At 47.9% G+C, this 19,338-nt stretch overlaps 1 protein-coding gene across 2 annotated transcripts in view; it reads left to right on the plus strand.

Annotated features, from left to right (window-relative positions):
• The window catches only part of TRIM37 (tripartite motif containing 37), a 1,276,082-nt gene that overhangs the window by 872,019 nt on the left and 384,725 nt on the right, over positions 1–19,338 (plus strand). For both annotated transcript variants that reach the window (XM_078679853.1, XM_078679852.1), the window contains exon 18: positions 7,739–7,936. In XM_078679853.1, the coding sequence (XP_078535979.1) occupies positions 7,739–7,936 (198 nt within the window). The remainder of the gene's footprint in view (positions 1–7,738; positions 7,937–19,338) is intronic.

The raw sequence follows: 19,338 nt of genomic DNA on the forward strand, positions 1-19,338 counted from the left end.
CCTCCAGCACCTCGTTCCATCTGTGCAGTGCCTTGGAGGTCAAACCTGCAATCTCTTCCTGCAGTGAGTTATATAACCCGGAAATTAAATGTGTGTTGTTAGCCGTAGTAATCATCAGCCTCTGCAAGGTCTGGAATGGTGGTGGTTCCGCAGGGAAGGTAGTGTAGTGTTTCTTAACCGCACCTTGAAGCCTATAATATGTGAAGCGGAATAATAAGGTTTGATTGTGTATATACGTCTAGTCAGTTGGCATTATAAACGTTTCATTTTGATACAAGTCACCTAGTGTGTCTAATCCTACCTGCTGCAACAATTTCATGCCCACCTCCTCTTGTGTAACCGACAGTTCAGGGTGATAGGATAACGGAAGGGATGGAGCGTATAATGGCAGTTTCTTTGCTAGGCAACCCATTTTATGCCATCCAGCGGCTGTTGTGTCTACATTGCTAATATCCCTGTCATGTAGTGGTCGTCTGTGATGTGTTAGTATTGCCTTTAGCGGAACGGGATGAGCATCACCCTCCTCAATAGCAACATGTGTTAGGTATGGGATGGGGTGGAACCAGTAGTGCGCATATTGCACCTGTTCACATAAATAGTAGAGTAGCAGATCCGGTACTTTGAAACCACCCCTAGAATAGGGCAGGGTTAGGGCTCGCAACTCTATACGTGCTATTTTACCTGCCCAAATTAAACGGGTAACCAAGGATGTGAGACGTTTGAAGACTTCATTTGGAGGTTGAATCGGGATTTGTTGAAAAGATAGAGGACTTTAGGTAAAATTACCATTTTAACTATGGCCATCCTGTCGGCTAAGGAGAGGGGGAGTTGGATCCATCGGGTCATTTTGTATTCCAGTGTGCTCATCACCCTACCGTAATTGGTACGGATGACTAGTTCTGGGTCGCGATGATACCAGATGCCTAAATACTTCACTGGTTCTGACTGCCATTCTAGAGGAAAGTCCAATTCGTAAGGTAGCATGGAATCAGTGAGAGGTATAACCATAGATTTTGACCAATTTATTCGGAGGCCTGAGTGTCCTCCAAATTTAGTATATTCGCGTAATAATGGAGCTAAATTTTGGGTTGGGGTCATGTCCTTGGCATATTTGCTGTATGAGGGTCCGCTGAGGTCACACGACTCCATCCACAGTAATAGTGGATGTGGTCAGGACTTTAACATGAACTTGAACCAGTTACAAGCAGTTACCATAAGAGAATCTTGACAGTATGTCGATAATAGCGTATATAATCATGCCTACTGATGCCCTTCAGTCTCTTTAGTGCCCAACCCCTACACCGCCCGCTCATCCTAAAGCAGTAAACAATTGCGCATGAGTCTTGGAGTAATCAGACTTGTCTCCTACTCTTCCAGGCAAACAAGACATTTGTGGACATACCAGAGGAAGGCATGTGGACATATTGTGGTCGTTATCGTACACCATACACAATAACGAACAGTGCAGCACATACAGTATATTATACAGTTTATCCAGTTCAAATGTGTTCACCCACTCTATACGTTGCATAGTGTATTGTGCCATGAGGAGCGTCCCATATCTTAAGTAATGAAAAGTAACTGTGGACTCCACAATGATAGGCGCTAAGCACAAGTGATGCGCTGCAATATATCCTGGAGTAACGTAAGTTGGGCTGTGGAAATGTCAGGGAATACAAAAGTAGAACAGCCCCTTGCGCATTATAGTACGTAGTGTCTTGCATTGGCCCATTCATATGGGAATTCGGAGTCGTTGGCATGAACAGTCACACATAGGAGCAGAAATATGCGGTAGCAACAACCCCATAGCATTGAAGAGGACTGATAAGGTGGCAGCACCATTAGCCACTGCCAAGAATGAGGTGGGCACCATCACAGCACCTGAAGTAGGCGTGGAGGACATTGGCTTACCGTGTGTAAGGCTTATGGAATCAGTTCATCTTACCAGGCCCTGGTCACTCAGTCCGAGTCTTGGTCCTGCTCTTCCCGTGCCCTTTCTTTGCGTCTACGTTGGAACTTACGAATAAAGTCTTGGGCGGCTTGTGGTGTCTGGAGAATAGTGGATCGGCCTTCCAGTGTTACCTTGAGTCGCGCCGGGTAGAGCATGGCATATTCAATGCCCAGTTCACGCATCTTTTTCTTTACTGGGTTGAACTCCTTACGCGCTAGTTGGACTGTTAGCGTGAAGTCTAGGAAGAACTCCAATGCGTTACCTTGATAGTTGATATCGCGCTTCTCACGAGCTAATCGTAGAATGGTATCGCGATCCTTGTAGTTTAAAATGCGAGCAACTATTGGGCGTGGGGGTATGCCTGGTTTGGGCCGAGGAGCCAACGTCCTGTGAGCGCGTTCTGCAATCAAGACGGATGAGAAAGATTCCGCGCCAAACACGTTCTTCAGCATGTCCTCCACATAGGTTTTCATCCTGCCGGTGTTAGTGAATTCTGGTACACCCGTGATGCGGACATTATTCCAGCGCGATCTTGCTTCTAAATCCTCCGTCTTGTTCCTAATGCCTTCCAGAATCTTTTCCAGTTCCGAAAATTTTTTGGTGGTGCCGTGAGATTCGTCTTCCACCGCTGAGATTCTTGTTTCAGCTTCCACCAGGCGCTCCCCGTGTTTATCCAATTTGGTGGCCATGTTGTCAACTCGCTGCGCTAAAGTGTCAAACTTCCTGTTGATATCTTGAAGACTTTTCTTTATAGCTTGCAGAACTTGTGCCATATCATTGGACGTCGTTGCGTCAGTGTCAAGTTCAGTGTCTGAGTGCGACGGTACGCCCTTATTCTGTTTTTTGGCTTCAAACTGCAGCTTTGTTTGACTTCTCGGGTTTGCCCATCTTCGCGATTAATTACTTCACCTATGCGATGAGCATGTGCGAGCAACCCGTGATAGAAGACAGGGCCTCGTGCTGTAGGATCCCAGCTGCACTGATATCGCTAGGATAGTAACACAGAGATGATGCACTCTGACCGAAAGGAGTAGGTTTCAACCCAGTAGTACCACTGCATCAGCGTAATTATACGTGTGTCCTGTGGCGGAGAGGATGCAGTGCAGTGTCCGTGTGCAGTGGGTCACCACTCGCCTGGCAATACCTCTAGTAAGCGTGAGGGCGCCGCAGGTGTTGTGCAACTCGAGGCCACGCTGATATTGACATTGGTGTCCCGCTAAATTAACCGCATGTTAATACTAATGAATGAGCATTCTTGGATAGATCCACAGCACAAGTGTCTCCAGAACTGGCCCGATATATTGCGCTGACTCTGTGTCTGTGTTGTGGCAGCTCGAGGAATACACAGGACTTGTAATGGGTGTAGCGCCGAAAATCACCACTTCACAGTTAAACAGTGACCCAGCATTGCAAAAGAATATCGGAGGATTACGCCTAACTCCTGCGCAGGATTTTACGTTGGAGGAGTTTTATTGCCGTTAGCAGCCGTTATCTCAGAGTCCGCCCGCCATTTTGTTTGCGCAGGCATAGCAGTGGGGAGAGTCAGTTCGTGTGTGCGGTATTACCGAGTGAGCTGGCATTCAAATAGCGCAATCCTCACGTTAGGAGCCCATTAGCGATGTGTTGGAGTTGGTTGCGCTTTTCGCGGTGCTGTGGAGCGCCACCGAATCAGGACTCTCGTTAGGGCGCCGCCATCTTAAGTCCTCTAGTGTAGGACACGCATCCCGGCAGAGTTTGGCAAATATACGTGCACACCGATACTTTAGAACACCGCCGTCGCTTTAATTCAGTAGGCACCGCATTCCGACACGCATATTTGTCCGCGGAATGAATTTCCGTCACGTTTTACCGCTGCTTTGCATCTCTTTTCGTCCTGACCCGCGGAGCTGTCTCAAAGGGCAGCCATTCTGCTGTGCGCCCTCTAGCGCCCCACCAAAAATGTAAACATTTTGACACAAAAATGTACGCTCTCCTATTAACCATCAATGCTAAAAAGGCATTTGACTGGATCCACTGGGCATATCTCATAGCAAGCCTTCAGGAATTTGGATCCGGGACAGGTTCCAATGATGGATTCATTATCGATCCTCCTTGCCCAAGTGTCAGGTAAGGCTAATATGTACAATTTCTACCCCTTTCCCTATCCAACGAGAGACATGACAGGGGGAACCTCTATCACCTCTTCTGTTCACCTCACCTTGTATATGGAGCCACTTGCACAGTGAGTCAGGATGCACAACTCCATCGGAGAATCCCATTTGGGCGGCAGACACGTACGATCAGCCTATATGCCGATGATGTGCACACCACTCTGAGTGACCCTGCCCTCTCTCTCTCTCCCTCCATGCTAGGGGTGTGGGGATGCAAACCCTTGGTGAGATTTCCGGGTTTAAATCAAACCTCAAGAAATTAAAGATAATCAACCTAGCAGTCCCCATCCAACAGCAGGAGGCCCTCCACATCCTTTATCCAATGTCATGGGTCACCAAGCATATCCCATACTTGAGGATACAACTAGCCAGACCGTTATTGTAAAGATTGTTTACCAAGATTTATTACCTAGACTGGGACTCTATGGCTCGTAAAAGAGTTCACCCAGGCAATGGCTGGAAGTCCATTTCAAGTGTGACCTCAAGCAGGTTGCGGCCTCCTGGGACTGAGGGTCTACTGAAATTAGACATTGGCTGTCTAATAAAGAGCTAAAAGAGGCGGCAAGCAGACCTCTATCAATATGCAAGAGATGGCTATTTGCCAAAACAAAGGATAAAATATACTATCAGAACTATATTTCCTTTTACAAGTAACCCTTCCAAAGACTAAAACTGCCACCCATAAAAAGATGTTTAAAGGGAACTGGGATGCATCCTAACTGATAAAGAAAAGTGAAACATATTTCACTGAGCCCGCACAACAGCACATTCAGCACCAGCATCAAACATTGACCAAGATAGCATTGTATTGGGATTGCACCCTCACCAGAATACACAAATACTCCCAGAAGACCAGATTTCTGCTGGAGAAGCGCTGGAAACATACATGCTCATTCATTTGCTCTGGCATTGTCCCAAACGAACACAATACTGGCAGGAAGTACTGAAAGACCTAAAAGCAATTACAGGGCTGGACATTCCACATTTCTCAGTGTGTACTATACTCTTGTTTTCTCAAAAAGCATACTTATGCACTTCATTCCCCCAGACACAGGCAGCTCACATTATGCGCGGCAGATCAAGCAATTTTAACACATTGGGGTTCAATCAAAGTCACAGAACTCAGGCACTGACGTTATTGGCCATCGGACTTGATGAGTATGAAAAAGCTAACAATGTTGATTGCCCATACTGATCAGAATTCTCAGAGATTTGGACCTCTTTCCTCATGATCCTCTCCACTGAATTCAGACTGCTAACCTGCCCTAAGTATTTGAAAGTATTGCACACTTCACAACCTCCGATAGCAAATAACCCCCATCAGAATCCACCGACTAACTCTGCATATGATCGTGGCACCAAATATGACAAGCTGTGTGGCACCAGAGGGACTACAGCTAAACGTATTGGGGTGGGGTGACTTGGACAATGGCAGCTGTGTTGGCCTAGGAGGTACCTATGGACGGGAAATGGCTTTTGTGGATGATCTCGGAGGAGACAATATGGCCAAAGTATCAAAACATTTGGTTGGCACTGGAGGCAGGGGTGGCGACCTAACGAGGGCCTGGGGCTCAGCAACTCCGCCCTTACTCTCCAATTAACCAAAGTAGAGGCTACCCGAAGAAGTGGGAAAAGATCAGGTGAGCATGGACAGCCAATAGGGGATTTTAATGTTCATAGAGAGGGTGGGGGATAGGCTCTGGATCGTGCCCAAGGACAGCACAAGGGGTTTTGTAGTGTGACTACTTCACTGCACTCAAGGTTGGTGTCTGCTTTTTATTCTGTTGCACGATGTTATTCGCATGCCAAATGTGCATTCTACTGTGCTGGGCATTTTTGAAATAAAAAGAATTATAAAAAAATTTAGAATTAGGCTTCACGATTTCTTTCTGCAACAAGGTGGTTGCAGATCTTAAGCCTTTGTCTATGTGCTCCTTCTAGGCTTAAGATCACAATGCCCTTAGCGTTACCGGCCCACTTTTCGTCTGTGTATAATTGAGGAATTGCTCTTCAAAAATTTCCAGGCATACTACGGGGCCTCACAGATTCAAGTAATTAATGACTGGGTGTGCACTCCAAAGAGCAATCCAGCGGTGCGCCTTGACAGATACTTTATGCAGGAATCCAACTTGAAGCATTATGTGCATGGTGGGAAGAGTCGGGCACGTCTCCTGATGCCGACCCGTGCAGGACTAACTACCTGGGATAGAAGGAATACTCGTTGGGTAGAAGGGGAAACCCTCCAAGACTACGCTGCTGTCGACGGGGGACACTGAAGTCAGCAAATTGCACAGCCTTACCTGATGGGAAATGAGCAGTATCCTCATAATAGGGGAATGTGGTAATGTAGGGAGCGATCAAGTCTTTTACTTATTTGCAGATGGAAGTTGACCTTACCCATAGGCAGCACTATAAATCCAACCAGTTGAGGCATGCATGTCTTACATGCAGAGACAATATAGATTGGATCTCACTGCCAGGCTTGTCTCCAGTGGCGACTCACTTGCTGAGCGACACGCTGGGGAAAGGGGCGATATCCTGTACATATAGGGTGCCCATCAACAATACCCCTGATGGTCTTATGGGTCTCCAGGGCACACGGGAACGAGATATGGGAGAAATGGAATACATAGACTGGAAGGCGGCACTGATTTGTCCCTGGAAAGTAGCCCTCAGGGTGTGCTTCCGACTGATACAGTTGAAGGTACTACCCAGAGTCTATAAACCGTGTGACGAATTGCAGAAAATGGGGCAGATCCCATTGTCCAACTGTCTTTTGCTGTAACAGCTATGCGGGATAATTTTATCATATTATATGGGAGTGTGTAGAGATACAGAAATATTGAACCTGCATTCTGGGTTACATACTGGGGGAGGCGGTACTGCCACCCCCGGTTCGTACTCCTAGGGATGCCGTGAGATATAGACCTGCCCCGTAGCAAGTTACTGTGTTGCTCCCTAAGCCTGGTAGTAAAAAGGGATATAACACGGGTGTGGGGGGCGAGGATGAAGCCCACTCAAGACCAATGGATTGCCGGAATGGATGTTTGCATGGGAGCTGAAAGAGTGGTGTACACTGCCAGAGGCTGTACCTGGGAGTTAGCAAAAATGTGGGGCAGCTGGAGGGAGTTTTATTGTCTCTGGGTAGGGAATTCCCTAACGTTGTAGGATTTTTCTTCATATCTTTATTATTTTCAAAGACGGTTGCAGAATTGAACTGTACACACCAGTTTCTACCCACCGAGCAAAATAGCTGGAATGGGACGAGGGGAACCCTTGTTGCACTCTTTTATGCTTAGCTCCCCCGACCGTGGACCTCTGAGACAGGAGGATTTGGATATTACAAACCTTTCCAATTTACGTAAAGTAGCCTATTACAGACGTTTAAGAATGGCACTGATTTGCTGTGCATATGTGCTAGCTGTTTGTTTCTGTGTAAAATGCCCATAAAAAAGATTACATTAAAAAAAATCACAAAGCCCTCAATTTACTTGCATTACTTTCTAGAGTATGTTTTTTTTTTAAAGGTAGCTGTGCTTGTTTTAACTTGTATATTTGTCTTTATCAAACTCCAGTGAACCTTTGATTGCGGATACTTGAATGATAAAATAAAATGTGCTATCTGTTTCTGTTACAGGAAGCAGCCATGGGTATGCTGGTGCAGGTAGTAGAGCTTCTAAGCGTGGCACAAGTAACTGTCATGCAGCCAGTAGTAGTTTACTGGACCTAGATCCACTGATTTTAATTCACTTGTTGGATCTAAAAGACAAGAACAGTATGGAAGACCTTTGGGGTCTACAGCCACGACCTTCAGCATCCTTTCTGCAAGCTGCCGGTATTGTATCTTATTGAGAAAAAATATTTTCTTGTCCTGAACTACATATTCTGATGTTTGGTAACAGGATACAGTTGCAAACATTTCTGTTTTCTTACATGATATACTAAGTATACGTTTTTTGTCATGATGTGGTCAAATAGGATGAGAGGTTATGTTTTACAATATTTTAGTGGTAGGTGCGTACATGAGAGCTATCAAAGAGTACACAATATGAATGTGGATTTGTATTCCTTTATAAAGGCAACATTGTTTTTACACAAATCTGGTCAAGGCCTCTCACAGGGTTATGTCTGTGGGCAACCACAGTCCAGCCTTGGAGCGCTGCCTAGCCCTGCTTTATTGTATTCTGTGATGAGTGCACAGTTTAATTCACAAACCTAATAGAACATTACTTCCCAAACGTTTTACAACCCGGATCCAATTTTTGGAATGACAAACATTCGGAACCCTCTTAGCTTTAACGGACATGAGGGAAGGGTGATTTATTTAGTTGTAACAGTAGAGATGCTTTCAAATTGCTGTGAAACTGCAATTATTTGTAGATGTCAGTTACATAACCACACCCTTTTATGTGTCTTTACTGGAGTGTGGCCAATTAGTTGATCTGCTCAAAAAAGTGGCAGATGTTGAACCGCACTATAGTGTGTAGAGGGAACATTTTTCTAAGTGGGGTGCTGTCCTGTGGCATTCTTTCACTAAAATCAGAAGCCTTCTGAAAAAGATTTTTATAAATAGTGTTTTATTGGCATTTTGTATGAACAAGAAAAACATTTTTGCACCAACTGTGATAGGGAACACGTATTTTGAGGGTGGCTCCCTGGTGTCCACAAGATTCCCTCTAGCCCAGGTAGCTTGTGGCCTCTTCACAGGAGTGAGAAGGACTGGGAATAATCAAGGTCCAGAAAACACAATCCCGCGTAAAATTATCAAAATTCATAGAGTATGCTTTTCTCATCCAAAACCCAGGTTGGTGAGAATGTTTTCTAATTGCAGCAAAAGCCCTGTCCTGAGTTTTAAGGTTGTTGCCTTGTAGTGTGGCCTGAGGCCTGCTTTGCATGCATGGTATGTTAGCATGGCTTATTATAAGTTTAAACGCCATTTTGCCGCTTTTTGCACACAACACTGCATATAGCTGTTTTTGTAAGTTAGGCTTCTTGAAGGTCTGCACATGAGAAAAGGTTGGTTTTCGACATCTCTAGACTTACATTGTGCCCCTCGTCTGCACAGTGAGTGCTGAAACCGTCACGGTTATCATAACATGGTAGATGTTGTTCGACATGATCGAGTAATGCTTTTAGACACAACAATTTGGCAGCTGTGAGCACAACTGAGATTCGGGCGCCTTTATTATTCTACAGTTGCCATGATTTCACACACTTAGAATTTCCGTTTCCAAGGATGCAGAGAGCTTTTGCTGATCCAGATGTGATTTAGTTAGTGGGGTCTCCCAAACAAGCCTAAGAGACCTTCTTTAGTTTATAAACATAGTTCCTATATAGGGAGGGTGTTAAAACTAGGCGCTATAAGACCTGTTTTACCATAATTGTAATATGATTTCTCCTTTTGTATTTTATGAGACTCTCGGGTAGTGCTTATATCAGTCCACGACCCCCTCACTATTGTTTCCGGTTGACAGTGGTGACGGATAAACCTACCTATAGTTACAGAGATCTCTTCAAGCTTGATAATATAAAATGGTTTTCTATTGAATTACTACCCAGTTGTGCTTTTATATTGCATTGTGCAAATCTTACACTGTGTCGATATGGCTGCGGTTGATATCCCAATACCCAGCCGGTTGGCTGTGCGCAATCATTTGCAGGATTTCCAAGTCTCTATGCAAGGCATGGCAGTGGTTTTTGTTGTATCTGCTGACGCAGCGTACCCGTTTGAGTTGTTCTACTCATGGGTCACGTTTCGTGCAGTTGATGTTAATACTGGTGTTTCTGATAGATACATTTGCCAGTGGATTCCTTGCCTTGTGAATATCCCCCTTGCATCAGCAATGTTCAGAAAATTCTTCGTGGCACGCCGGCGTGGACGACGTCATAGGAACGCGGCATCGCGCGCGACTCCGTCTGACGTCACCGACTCCTTATTAGGCCTACGTCGGCGTGATGACATCAGTTCCCTTTTTTCCGCGCCGTCGACGCTAACGGTTTCTGGGATCTTCTGTGATTCATATAGTGACTTTGTAACTATTTGTGTGTTACTGTTTCTGTTCTTCGTCGAAGATGTCGTCGAAGAAGACGGGATTCAAGCAGTGCGGCTCGTGTGCCCAGATGATGTTGATTACCGATCCACACGAAGATTGCTTGTGGTGTCTGGGTTCGGGTCATGATGTCAAGGTCTGTCGATCCTGCTCTAAGATGAATCCTAAGGCTCTGCGGGAACGGGAGGCAAAACTTCTACTGGCCAAAGTTAAAGGTAAAGAAGCCAAGAGATCTTCGAGGTCAAGATCTAGACGCTCCAGATCGAAGCCAAAGTCGCGATCGAGGTCGCGATCGAGGTAGCGGTCGAGGGCCAGATAGGAGTCGGCGTCGAAGTCGGCTCTGGACATGCTTCGGGATCCTCTAAGAGAAAACACAAGAGGAAGAAGCATAGTTCTCTGCATCATTCTGGGTCGTCGGACTCGAATGAATTAATGAAACCCGATTTATATAGCGCTACTTAGCCCAATGGGCGTCAAGGCGCCTAAACCAAATGCTTGTAGAGTCCACAGAGCAAGCTTACTGGTAGGCCTTGATAAAACACCACGTTTTTAGCGCCTTTCTGAAAAGGGCCAGCGAGGGTTGCAACTTAATATCAGCTGGAAGGGAATTCCACAGTCGGGGGCGAAAGTGGAGAAGGCCCTTCCTCCCCATCTGACTCTTTTGATGCGGGGAGTGCACAAGTTAGCAGGGAGCCTATAGCATCAGAACCTCCTGCCAATAAGGCACCATAGACCAGACATAGAATCTTAAACGAGATTCTAAGCTGGATCGGAAGCCAATGGAGGCTCTTCCTGGCTATTGTGATAGAAAAAGAATTGGGGAAATCCAGAACAAATCTGGCAGCCGTGTTCTGCACACTCTGAAGGCGTTGAATAAGACCCTTATTGATATCTGCATACAGTACGTTGCAGTAATCCAGCCGGGAGGACACCAGCGCGACCACTGTCTGCTTACGGGCCTGAGGAGAGAGTTAGTGCACGATTCTCCTCAGGATCCTAATGACTCCCCAGAAAGTGGCCACAGTTCTATTTACCTGGAGGTTCATGGTCAGCGAGGTGTCAAAAATAACGCCAAGATTCCTGGCAGAGTGGGATGGAATAGGACAGGCTCCCAACGAAGGGGGCCACCACTCACTGGACCAGCTCTTCTGGTCCTTACCAAAGACCAGCACCTCAGTTTTATCGCCATTCAGCTTCAAGGAATTTTGAATCATCCAATCAGAGACTGCTTGCATGCAGTTCCTGAAGCTGAACGCGGAGGTACTGACCGAGTGAGCCAGGGACACCATGATCTGTGTATCATCAGCGTATGACACCACCTCCATCCCCTGCGATTTTACTAATCTAGCAAGTGGGGCCACATAGATGTTGAACAGGGTCGGACTCAACGCCGACCCTTGCGGAACCCCACATTGCAACGGTTTAGCAGGGGAGAGGAACTCTCCAAGCTTGACCCTCTGCTCTCTTAGTTCTAAAAAGGAAGACAGAAGGCCAAGCGCTGGGCCCTGCACCCATATCTCCCTCAGACGAGATGTTAAAGTCGAGGGAGACAGGGTATCAAAAGCTGCTGTCAGATCAAGTAAGACTAAAAAAGTGGTCTGTACTTGATCGACCTTAGTTCGAATATTATTCATCACCACAGTAAGTGCCGATTCCGTACTATGGGATTTCCTGAACCCATGTTGGGACTGGTCCAGGAACCCAGAAGAGTCAAGGAAGGCAGTGAGATGTAAATTGAGGTGAGATTCTAACATTTTGGCAGGAGCAGGCAACAAAGAAATAGGTCTAAAATTCTTAAGAGTTTCTGGGTCCAACGTGGGCTTTTTAAGGAGAGGCTTCACTATCACCTTTTTCCAGGCTGCTGGGAAGGTACCCTGTAGCATAGCACCGTTCATCACCTCCAATGATGGAGGTAACATGGTGTCCCTACATTCCTTCAGAACCTTTAAAGGGCAAGGGTCCAGCGGAGAACCTGATCTAGTCTTATTCAACAGAGAATCTAGGTCTTCAATAGTAAGAGGCGGAAAGACCGTTAGGGTCTTAGCTGGATCTCTGGTCCAGGGCTCTAGAGTAGAAAGGGTCAGACCGGGATTAGCATCGAGAGTCCTTCTTTGTGCTTCTAGCGTGAGATAAATATCCGCAATTTTAGTGTGGAAAAACTCTGAAATCTTGTCGCATAATTCTTGCGAGCCTACGACCGGGTCAGGTTCTTGTAAAGAGCACAAAGAGTCGACAATCTTAAAAAGTTCCCTAGATGAAGTAAGGGACGTCGTACACTTAGAAAAGAACTCCTGTTTTTCCCTAATGATCCTAGCCTTATACTCTCCTAACAGCCGCTTGTGTAAGTCTCTTTCAGTGGGATCCCAAGCTTTCCGCCATTTTCTCTCCTGCCTTCTACAGCTCTGCCTCATGAGCCTCAGAGACTCTGTGAACCAGGGGGCAGAGTGTTTGCCCCTTGCTGAATAGCGGAGCGATGCAGGAGCTAGCACATCAACAGCTCTAGAGATGGAATTAGCGAGCTCCTGTGCAGCTGCACCAGCATCTTTGGCAGATAAAAGGGCAGTAGATCCTATAAAGGGGGCAAGAGATTTGTTAGTAATATTCCTATAACTCCTCTTAGGAACTCTCTTGGCGAGACACAGTATAGGGAGGGGCCCGGAAGAAGATGTCAGTTCTAGGGGAACGGCCAAGTGATCTGACCAAACCAATGGAACGGGGGGACCCGACGAAAGCCTAGGGTCGTTGGAGAACACCCCGTCCAGAATATGCCCCGCCAAATGAGTTGGGCTATTCACCAACTGAAGAAGACCACATGCAGTAAGTGGATCCATCAGAGAAAGGGTGTCTTTAGAACTCAGGTCATCTAAGTGAAAATTTAAGTCCCCTAGAATGGTAAAATGAGGTTTACCAAAGTAGGGTTCCAGAATTCTAAAGAGATCACAACTAAAATTGGATCTAGTAAAAGATACAGAGGGAGAGGAAGAAATCAAAAAGTGCATAGCCTGAAAGGTATCGGAGGGCTCAGAAAGGACTTTTATGCGACAGACAGACTTAGCTTTATAAAGAATCACCAGTCCTCCACCTCTCCGCCTTATCCTGTCAAATCTATGCAACGCATAGCCTTCCGGGATCGCATTCAGAAGATCAGGGCCTGAGTCCGAGGCCCAGGTTTCCGTTACAAAAACCCAAGAGGGGTTCCTAGCCGCAACAAAATCGTGGAAAGCAACATTATTTTTAATTAACGATCGGGCATTAATTAGAAAACCCCTTTCCGAGTGCAGGGGAACCTTAGCAATAGAAAGAGCTATTGCACTTCCAAGGGGAGGGTGAGTAGAAAGAGAATCACTGTTACACATAGGGCAAATGGGAGAACGCAGCAGGGCATCAGGGGTAGAGCTATGATGACAGGGTAAAAAACATGGTTTCAGTGCCGTCATGTCCGCAAGGGAATAGGATCGTATTGCCTGACAGGCTACCATAGGCAAGGCGTCCTCAGCACGTAGCCCATCCTGCAGCCCGTCCTCAGCGCGGACGGGCGCAGACGGGCAGAACTCTGGCGTAACTCCGGCGGAAATCCGGCGATCCCGTTGCGCGAGTCAGCTGCGCGTCAGCATGATCTCCTTAAGTAGACGGCTAGCATCCTTGTGACGACTAGACCGGCAGAACGTCAAAATGGCGCCGCCGGGCGTACTTCTCCCCCCCAATATGGCCGCCAAAGAACAAAAGTGCTGGGAATACCGGGAAAAGGACCCGCCAAACAGCGGTGAATCACCAAATTACTATGCAAGTGAGTGGGCAATAATATTAAGAACAAGGGCAAAGTCAAAAAAACATAAAATCAAATACGAAAACGGGAGTCTTAAAAAGCCTAGCCAGGCAATGCAAAAATAGCAAGCACAGCGCATTCAGGACGCTCAGGATAACCAAGCAAGCTTGGAAGAGGAAGTCTTCTCGAAGACATCATAAGGACTTTGTGTCGCCTTCTCCTGCTGGTGATCCTGAAGGTGGAGCCTCGCCGTTACGGTCTCGAGAGCATTCTCCGGATCCGGATTTAGAACCGAATCCGGTTTCGGGTCAGTCTTCGGAGCATGAAGAGGTCGTGGAAGTTCCTCAGACACCGACTCCGGAGGATGACCTGGAAGGTCAAAGGGTCAAGAGAAGCCGAATCCGGAGCAGCCTCCTTTGGAGCAGCCATTGGGTTCGTACCCTCCCTTTCCTGGTCCTGGTCAGGACCCTTCGCATTTCCTAAATGCCATGTTTGGTGTTTATGCGAGGGCAATGTACCCCACTGGAGCACCTGCGGGTCCCATGGGTCCTTTGTCATTTAACTTGGGTGTCCCCCAAGCTTATGCTCCGGCGCCTTTTCTACCATTTATGCTGGCGCCATATCCTCCTTGCCTCGGTACGGCGCCGCCGAGGTCATCGACTCCGTTCACGGCTTCGCCGGCTCCGGAGCGACCTCGGGATTTGGATCGGGGCTCGACGCCGGTTCCGGCTTCTCAACCTCCAGTTGTTCCAGTTCCTCATTCGACATCGACTCCAACTCCGTCGGAGTCGTTACCGGATCCGACGACTTTGATTCGGCTGGAGTGGTCGAGGCGTAGAGCCCAGCGTCTCTTGGAGGAGAAGGAATATGGGGAACCTGAAGTGGAGGAAGGCGAGCTTCAGGAGCACGAGGATTGCTTTGAGGATCTGCATAGTGCAAGTAGCCTGGAACTTTCTCCAGAATGGGGGTTGCCTGTGGTTTCAGATGCACCCTCTAGGGATGTGGTGCCATACCATGTAGTAATCAAAAAGGCTGCTGAATTGCTAAATTTGACTTTGCCTACAGTGGAGTTCAAATCTAATATCCTCACGGAGGTCTTACATTCACCTTCTTCAGTTGTTGAGCCGACTCTGCCATTCACTGAGGCTCTGACTGAACCGATTTTAGAGGTCTGGAAAAAGCCTTTGTCTGCACCTGCGGTGTCCAGATCAGTGGCGAGACGATATAGGGTGGCACCTGGAGACCCTGAGTTCTTGACTTCTCATCCTTCGCCGGAAAGTCTGGTGGTGCAGGCCGCTTGTTCGAACAGGTCGGCAGGCTCTTTTCCCCAGGTTCCTGGAGATAAGGACTCCAAGAAATTAGATCAAGCTGCTAAAAAGGTTTTCTCCTCGGGTAGCATGGCTTTGAAATCCACAAATGCTACATGCCTACTAGGAAGGTATGTGCATGCCTTAATGGATTCGGTTAAACAGTTGTCAGCTAAGCTTCCGGAGGAAGACAGGAAAAACTTCAACGAGGTTGTCTTGGACACTCAGGCGACAGCCCGCCAGGTTATTCAGAGTGGCATGGACACGGCGAACTCTGTGGCTAGAGTGATGGGTTCTTCAGTGGCCACCAGAAGAGCCTGCTTGGCTAAAGTCTTCAGAGTTTTACGCAGACGTTCAGGCTACTCTTATCGATTTGCCTTTTGACGGCATTAGCAGGAAATTCAGGGGCTTTGGCAGGTCCTCCTTTTGTCCCTTCAAACAAAGCCAACAACAGCAGCAACAACAGAACCCTCTGTACAAGTCATACAGAGGTAGACAAAGGGGTCGTGGACGTGAGCGTCAGGCCTCCTCCTCCTCTACTTCCTCCTCTAATACCCACCCCCCACCTACAACAGCAAAGCAGCCCTAGATCCGCCATTCCGGATCATGCGGGTCTGGTAGATGGTCGGCTTACTCATTTTCTACGGGATTGGGAATCGGTTACATCAGATCTTTGGGTTCTCAATCTCGTAGGAAATGGGTATGCACTTCCTTTTCAGGAGTTCCCTCCCAATTACCCTCCTTGCCAAGGGTATTGTTCGGAGGACCACCTGCTTCTTCTGCAGGATGAAGTCCTGGCACTGTTCAGAAAGGGTGCGATAGAGGTGGTTCCGGAGCAGGAGAGGAGTCAGGGGTGCTACTCCCGGTATTTCCAGATCCCCAAAAAGGATGGCAGACTTCGGCCAATCCTGGATCTCAGGATCTTGAACTTGTATCTGAAACAGGAGAAGTTCAAGATGCTCACTCTTGCGCAGGTTCTTCAAGGGCTGTTGGAAGAAGACTGGATGGTGCTGATCGACTTGCAGGATGCTTATTTCCACATCCCCATCCTGAAGTCGCACAGGAAGTATCTCCGTTTTACGGTAGGGTCGCAACACTACCAGTTTGCTGTCCTTCCGTTTGGACTTACTACTGCGCCTCGAGTTTTCACCAAGGTGATGGCAGTGGAGGCAGCACATCTCAGGAGGTTGGGAATACCTGTATTCCTGTATCTGGACGAATGGCTGATAAAAGCGGAGTCGCCAGAGAAGGCGCTCCTTCATCTGCAAGAGACAACTCAGTTGTTGCACAGGTTGGGTTTTTCGATAAATGTACCCAAGTCTCACCTGGTGCCCTCCCAGTGCAACCTGTTCATAGGTGCGCTACTGGACACTACTGTATGTCGTGCATTCCCTCCACCTCAAAGGATTCGCGAAATACAAGAAATGATTCCTTTATTCTACAATGGAGCGGTTGTTCCAGTCCTGAAGGTCCTTCGTCTGCTCGGTCTGATGGCTTCTTGCATTCTGTTGGTCAACCATGCACGCTGGCATATGAGGGCACTCCAGTGGTGCCTCCGCAGGCAGTGGTATCAGCACAACGGAGATCTCAGGGAGTCTGTGAGGATCTCCAGGGAAACTGCAGCGTATCTGTTTTAGTGGAGCGTGGAAGGCAATCTGTCTCAGGGAAAGCCTTTCCAACTACCTCCATCGGTTGCCGCAGTGATAACGGATGCATCCACTCTCGGGTGGGGTGCTCATCTGGGGGATCTGGAGGTCAAATGTCATTGGTCTCCAGAGGAAAGGTTGCTTCACATCAACCTTCTAGAGTTGCGGGCGATACGTCTGGCGCTCAAGGCCTTCCTCCCTTCCTTTCGCGGTCAGTTGGTTCAAGTCCTGACGGACAACACGACCGCGATGTGGTATATCAACAAGCAGGGAGGAGTGGGGTCGCAGTGTCTCTGCAGAGAGGCTCTGCGTCTCTGGTCCTGAACCAGATTTGTCTGATGGCAAATCATCTGGCCGGAGTTCTGAACGTACGTGCAGACATTCTCAGTCGGCAGTTCTCTGCCGATCACGAGTGGAGGCTCCATCCGGAGGTTGTTCACGACATCTTTCAGATGTGGGGAACTCCTCGGGTGGACCTGTTCGCCACTCGCGAGAATGCTCACTGCCTGTCATTCTGCAGTCTCCAGTATCCAATGCAAGGAGCTTCGGGGGACGCGTTTCAGTTGAGTTGGGGAAGTCAACTCCTTTACACATTTCCTCCCATACCCTTGATTCCTCGGGTTCTGAGGAAGATTTGCCAGGACCGGGCCCAAGTCATATTGGTCACCCCGGATTGGTCAAGAAGGTTGTGGTACACGATCCTACTCCACCTCTCCTCTCACCCGCCGCTCCGTCTCCCTCTCAGGGTATATCTCCTCTCACAGATGGAGGGGCAGGTTCTACACCCCCACCTCCAGACATTACACCTTCATGCCTGGAGATTTAACGGGGCAACCTGATTTCCTTTTCTCTCCCTCACGATGTGGTGGATGTCATTCTTTCGGCCAGGCGTGACTCCACCAAATCCATCTATTCGTATAGATGGTCTAAATTTGTTGTTTGGTGTAGGGAGAAGGCTATTGACCCTTTGAGGGCTCATCTGCCCGATATTTTGCAGTTTGCTCTTTCTTTGGCGCAGCAAGGATTTGCTGTTGCCACAGTCAAAGGTTACCTTTCGGCGTTAACGGCATTTCTCTGTTTGCCGGATCAGCCGTCTCTTTTTAAATCTCCAGTGGTTTTGAGGTTTCTGAAGGGCCTCACTAATAAGTTCCCTCCTTCTCCATTTATCGTGCCTCAATGGGACTTAAATCTTGTCTTAACATTCTTGATGGGTTCTCCCTTCGAACCCTTACACAAGTATCCTGTGAGGTTTTTGTCTTTCAAGACGGTCTTCTTGGTTGCGATCACCTCGGCAAGGAGGGTGAGTGAGCTTCAAGCTCTTAGTTCTAAGCCCCGATTCCTGACCATTCATGCTGATCGAATGGTTCTTAGGACCAGGGCTGCTTTTCTGCCTAAGGTGGTAACTCCCTTCCATCTAGGACAGTCCATTACCCTTCCTACCTTCTATCCTCCCCCTCACCCTTCCAAGGAGGAAGAGAGACTGCACCTTCTGATAGATACATCTGCCTTGTGGATTCCTCACCTTGTGAATATCCCCCTTGCGTCAGCAACGTTCGAAAAATTCTTTGTAGCACGCCGGCGTGGACGACGTCATAGGGGCACGGCATCGCGCGCGACTCCGTCTGACGTCACCGACGGTTTCTGGGATCTTCTGTGATTCAGATAGTAACTTGTTGCTATTTTGTGTTACTGTTTCTCTGTCGAATGTCTGTTCTTTGTCGAGGAAGACGGGGTTCAAGCAGTGCGGATCGTGTGCCCGAATGATGTCTATTACCGATCCGCACAACGATTGTTTGTGGTGTCTCGGATCGGACCATGATGTCAAGAACTGTCGATCCTGCTTCAAGATGAACCCAAAGGCTTTACGAGAACGTGAGGCGAAGCTTCTGCTTGCGAAGGTGAAAGGAAAATAGGCTGGAAGGTCTTCGAGGTCAACATCTAGTCTTTCGAGGTCGAGGCAGAAGTCGCGATCGTAGTCGAGGTCGAGATCGGCTTCGAGGTCGAGGTCCAGAGTGAGGTCGAGGTCCGGATCGAAGTCGGCTACGGGTCATGCTTCGGGCTCCTCGAAGAAGAAGCACAAGAGGAAGCATAGCTCAAGACATCACTCTGGTAAAGAGTCTTCGGACTCGAAGAGGAAGTCTTCGTCTCGAAAACATCACAAGGACTTCGTGTCACCTTCACCCATGCGATCTCGTGAGGGTTCCCCGATTCCGGAGCAAGAACCGAATCCGGAGTCGCTCCATTCTTCGGAGCATGAAGGAGATGGGGAGATTCCTCGGACACCGACTCCGGTGGAAGACCCTGAGAATCAAGAGGGCCAAGATGAACCGATGGCGGAGCAGCCTACTTCGGAGCAGCCGATGGGTTCGTACCCTCCCTTTCCTGGTCCTGGACAGGACCCCTCGCATTTCCTTAATGCTATGTATGGCGTTTATGCGAGGGCAATGTACCCCACTGGTGTACAACTT

This window comes from Lissotriton helveticus, chromosome 3_1, assembly GCF_964261635.1.
Source record: "Lissotriton helveticus chromosome 3_1, aLisHel1.1, whole genome shotgun sequence".
NCBI lineage: Eukaryota > Metazoa > Chordata > Amphibia > Caudata > Salamandridae > Lissotriton > Lissotriton helveticus.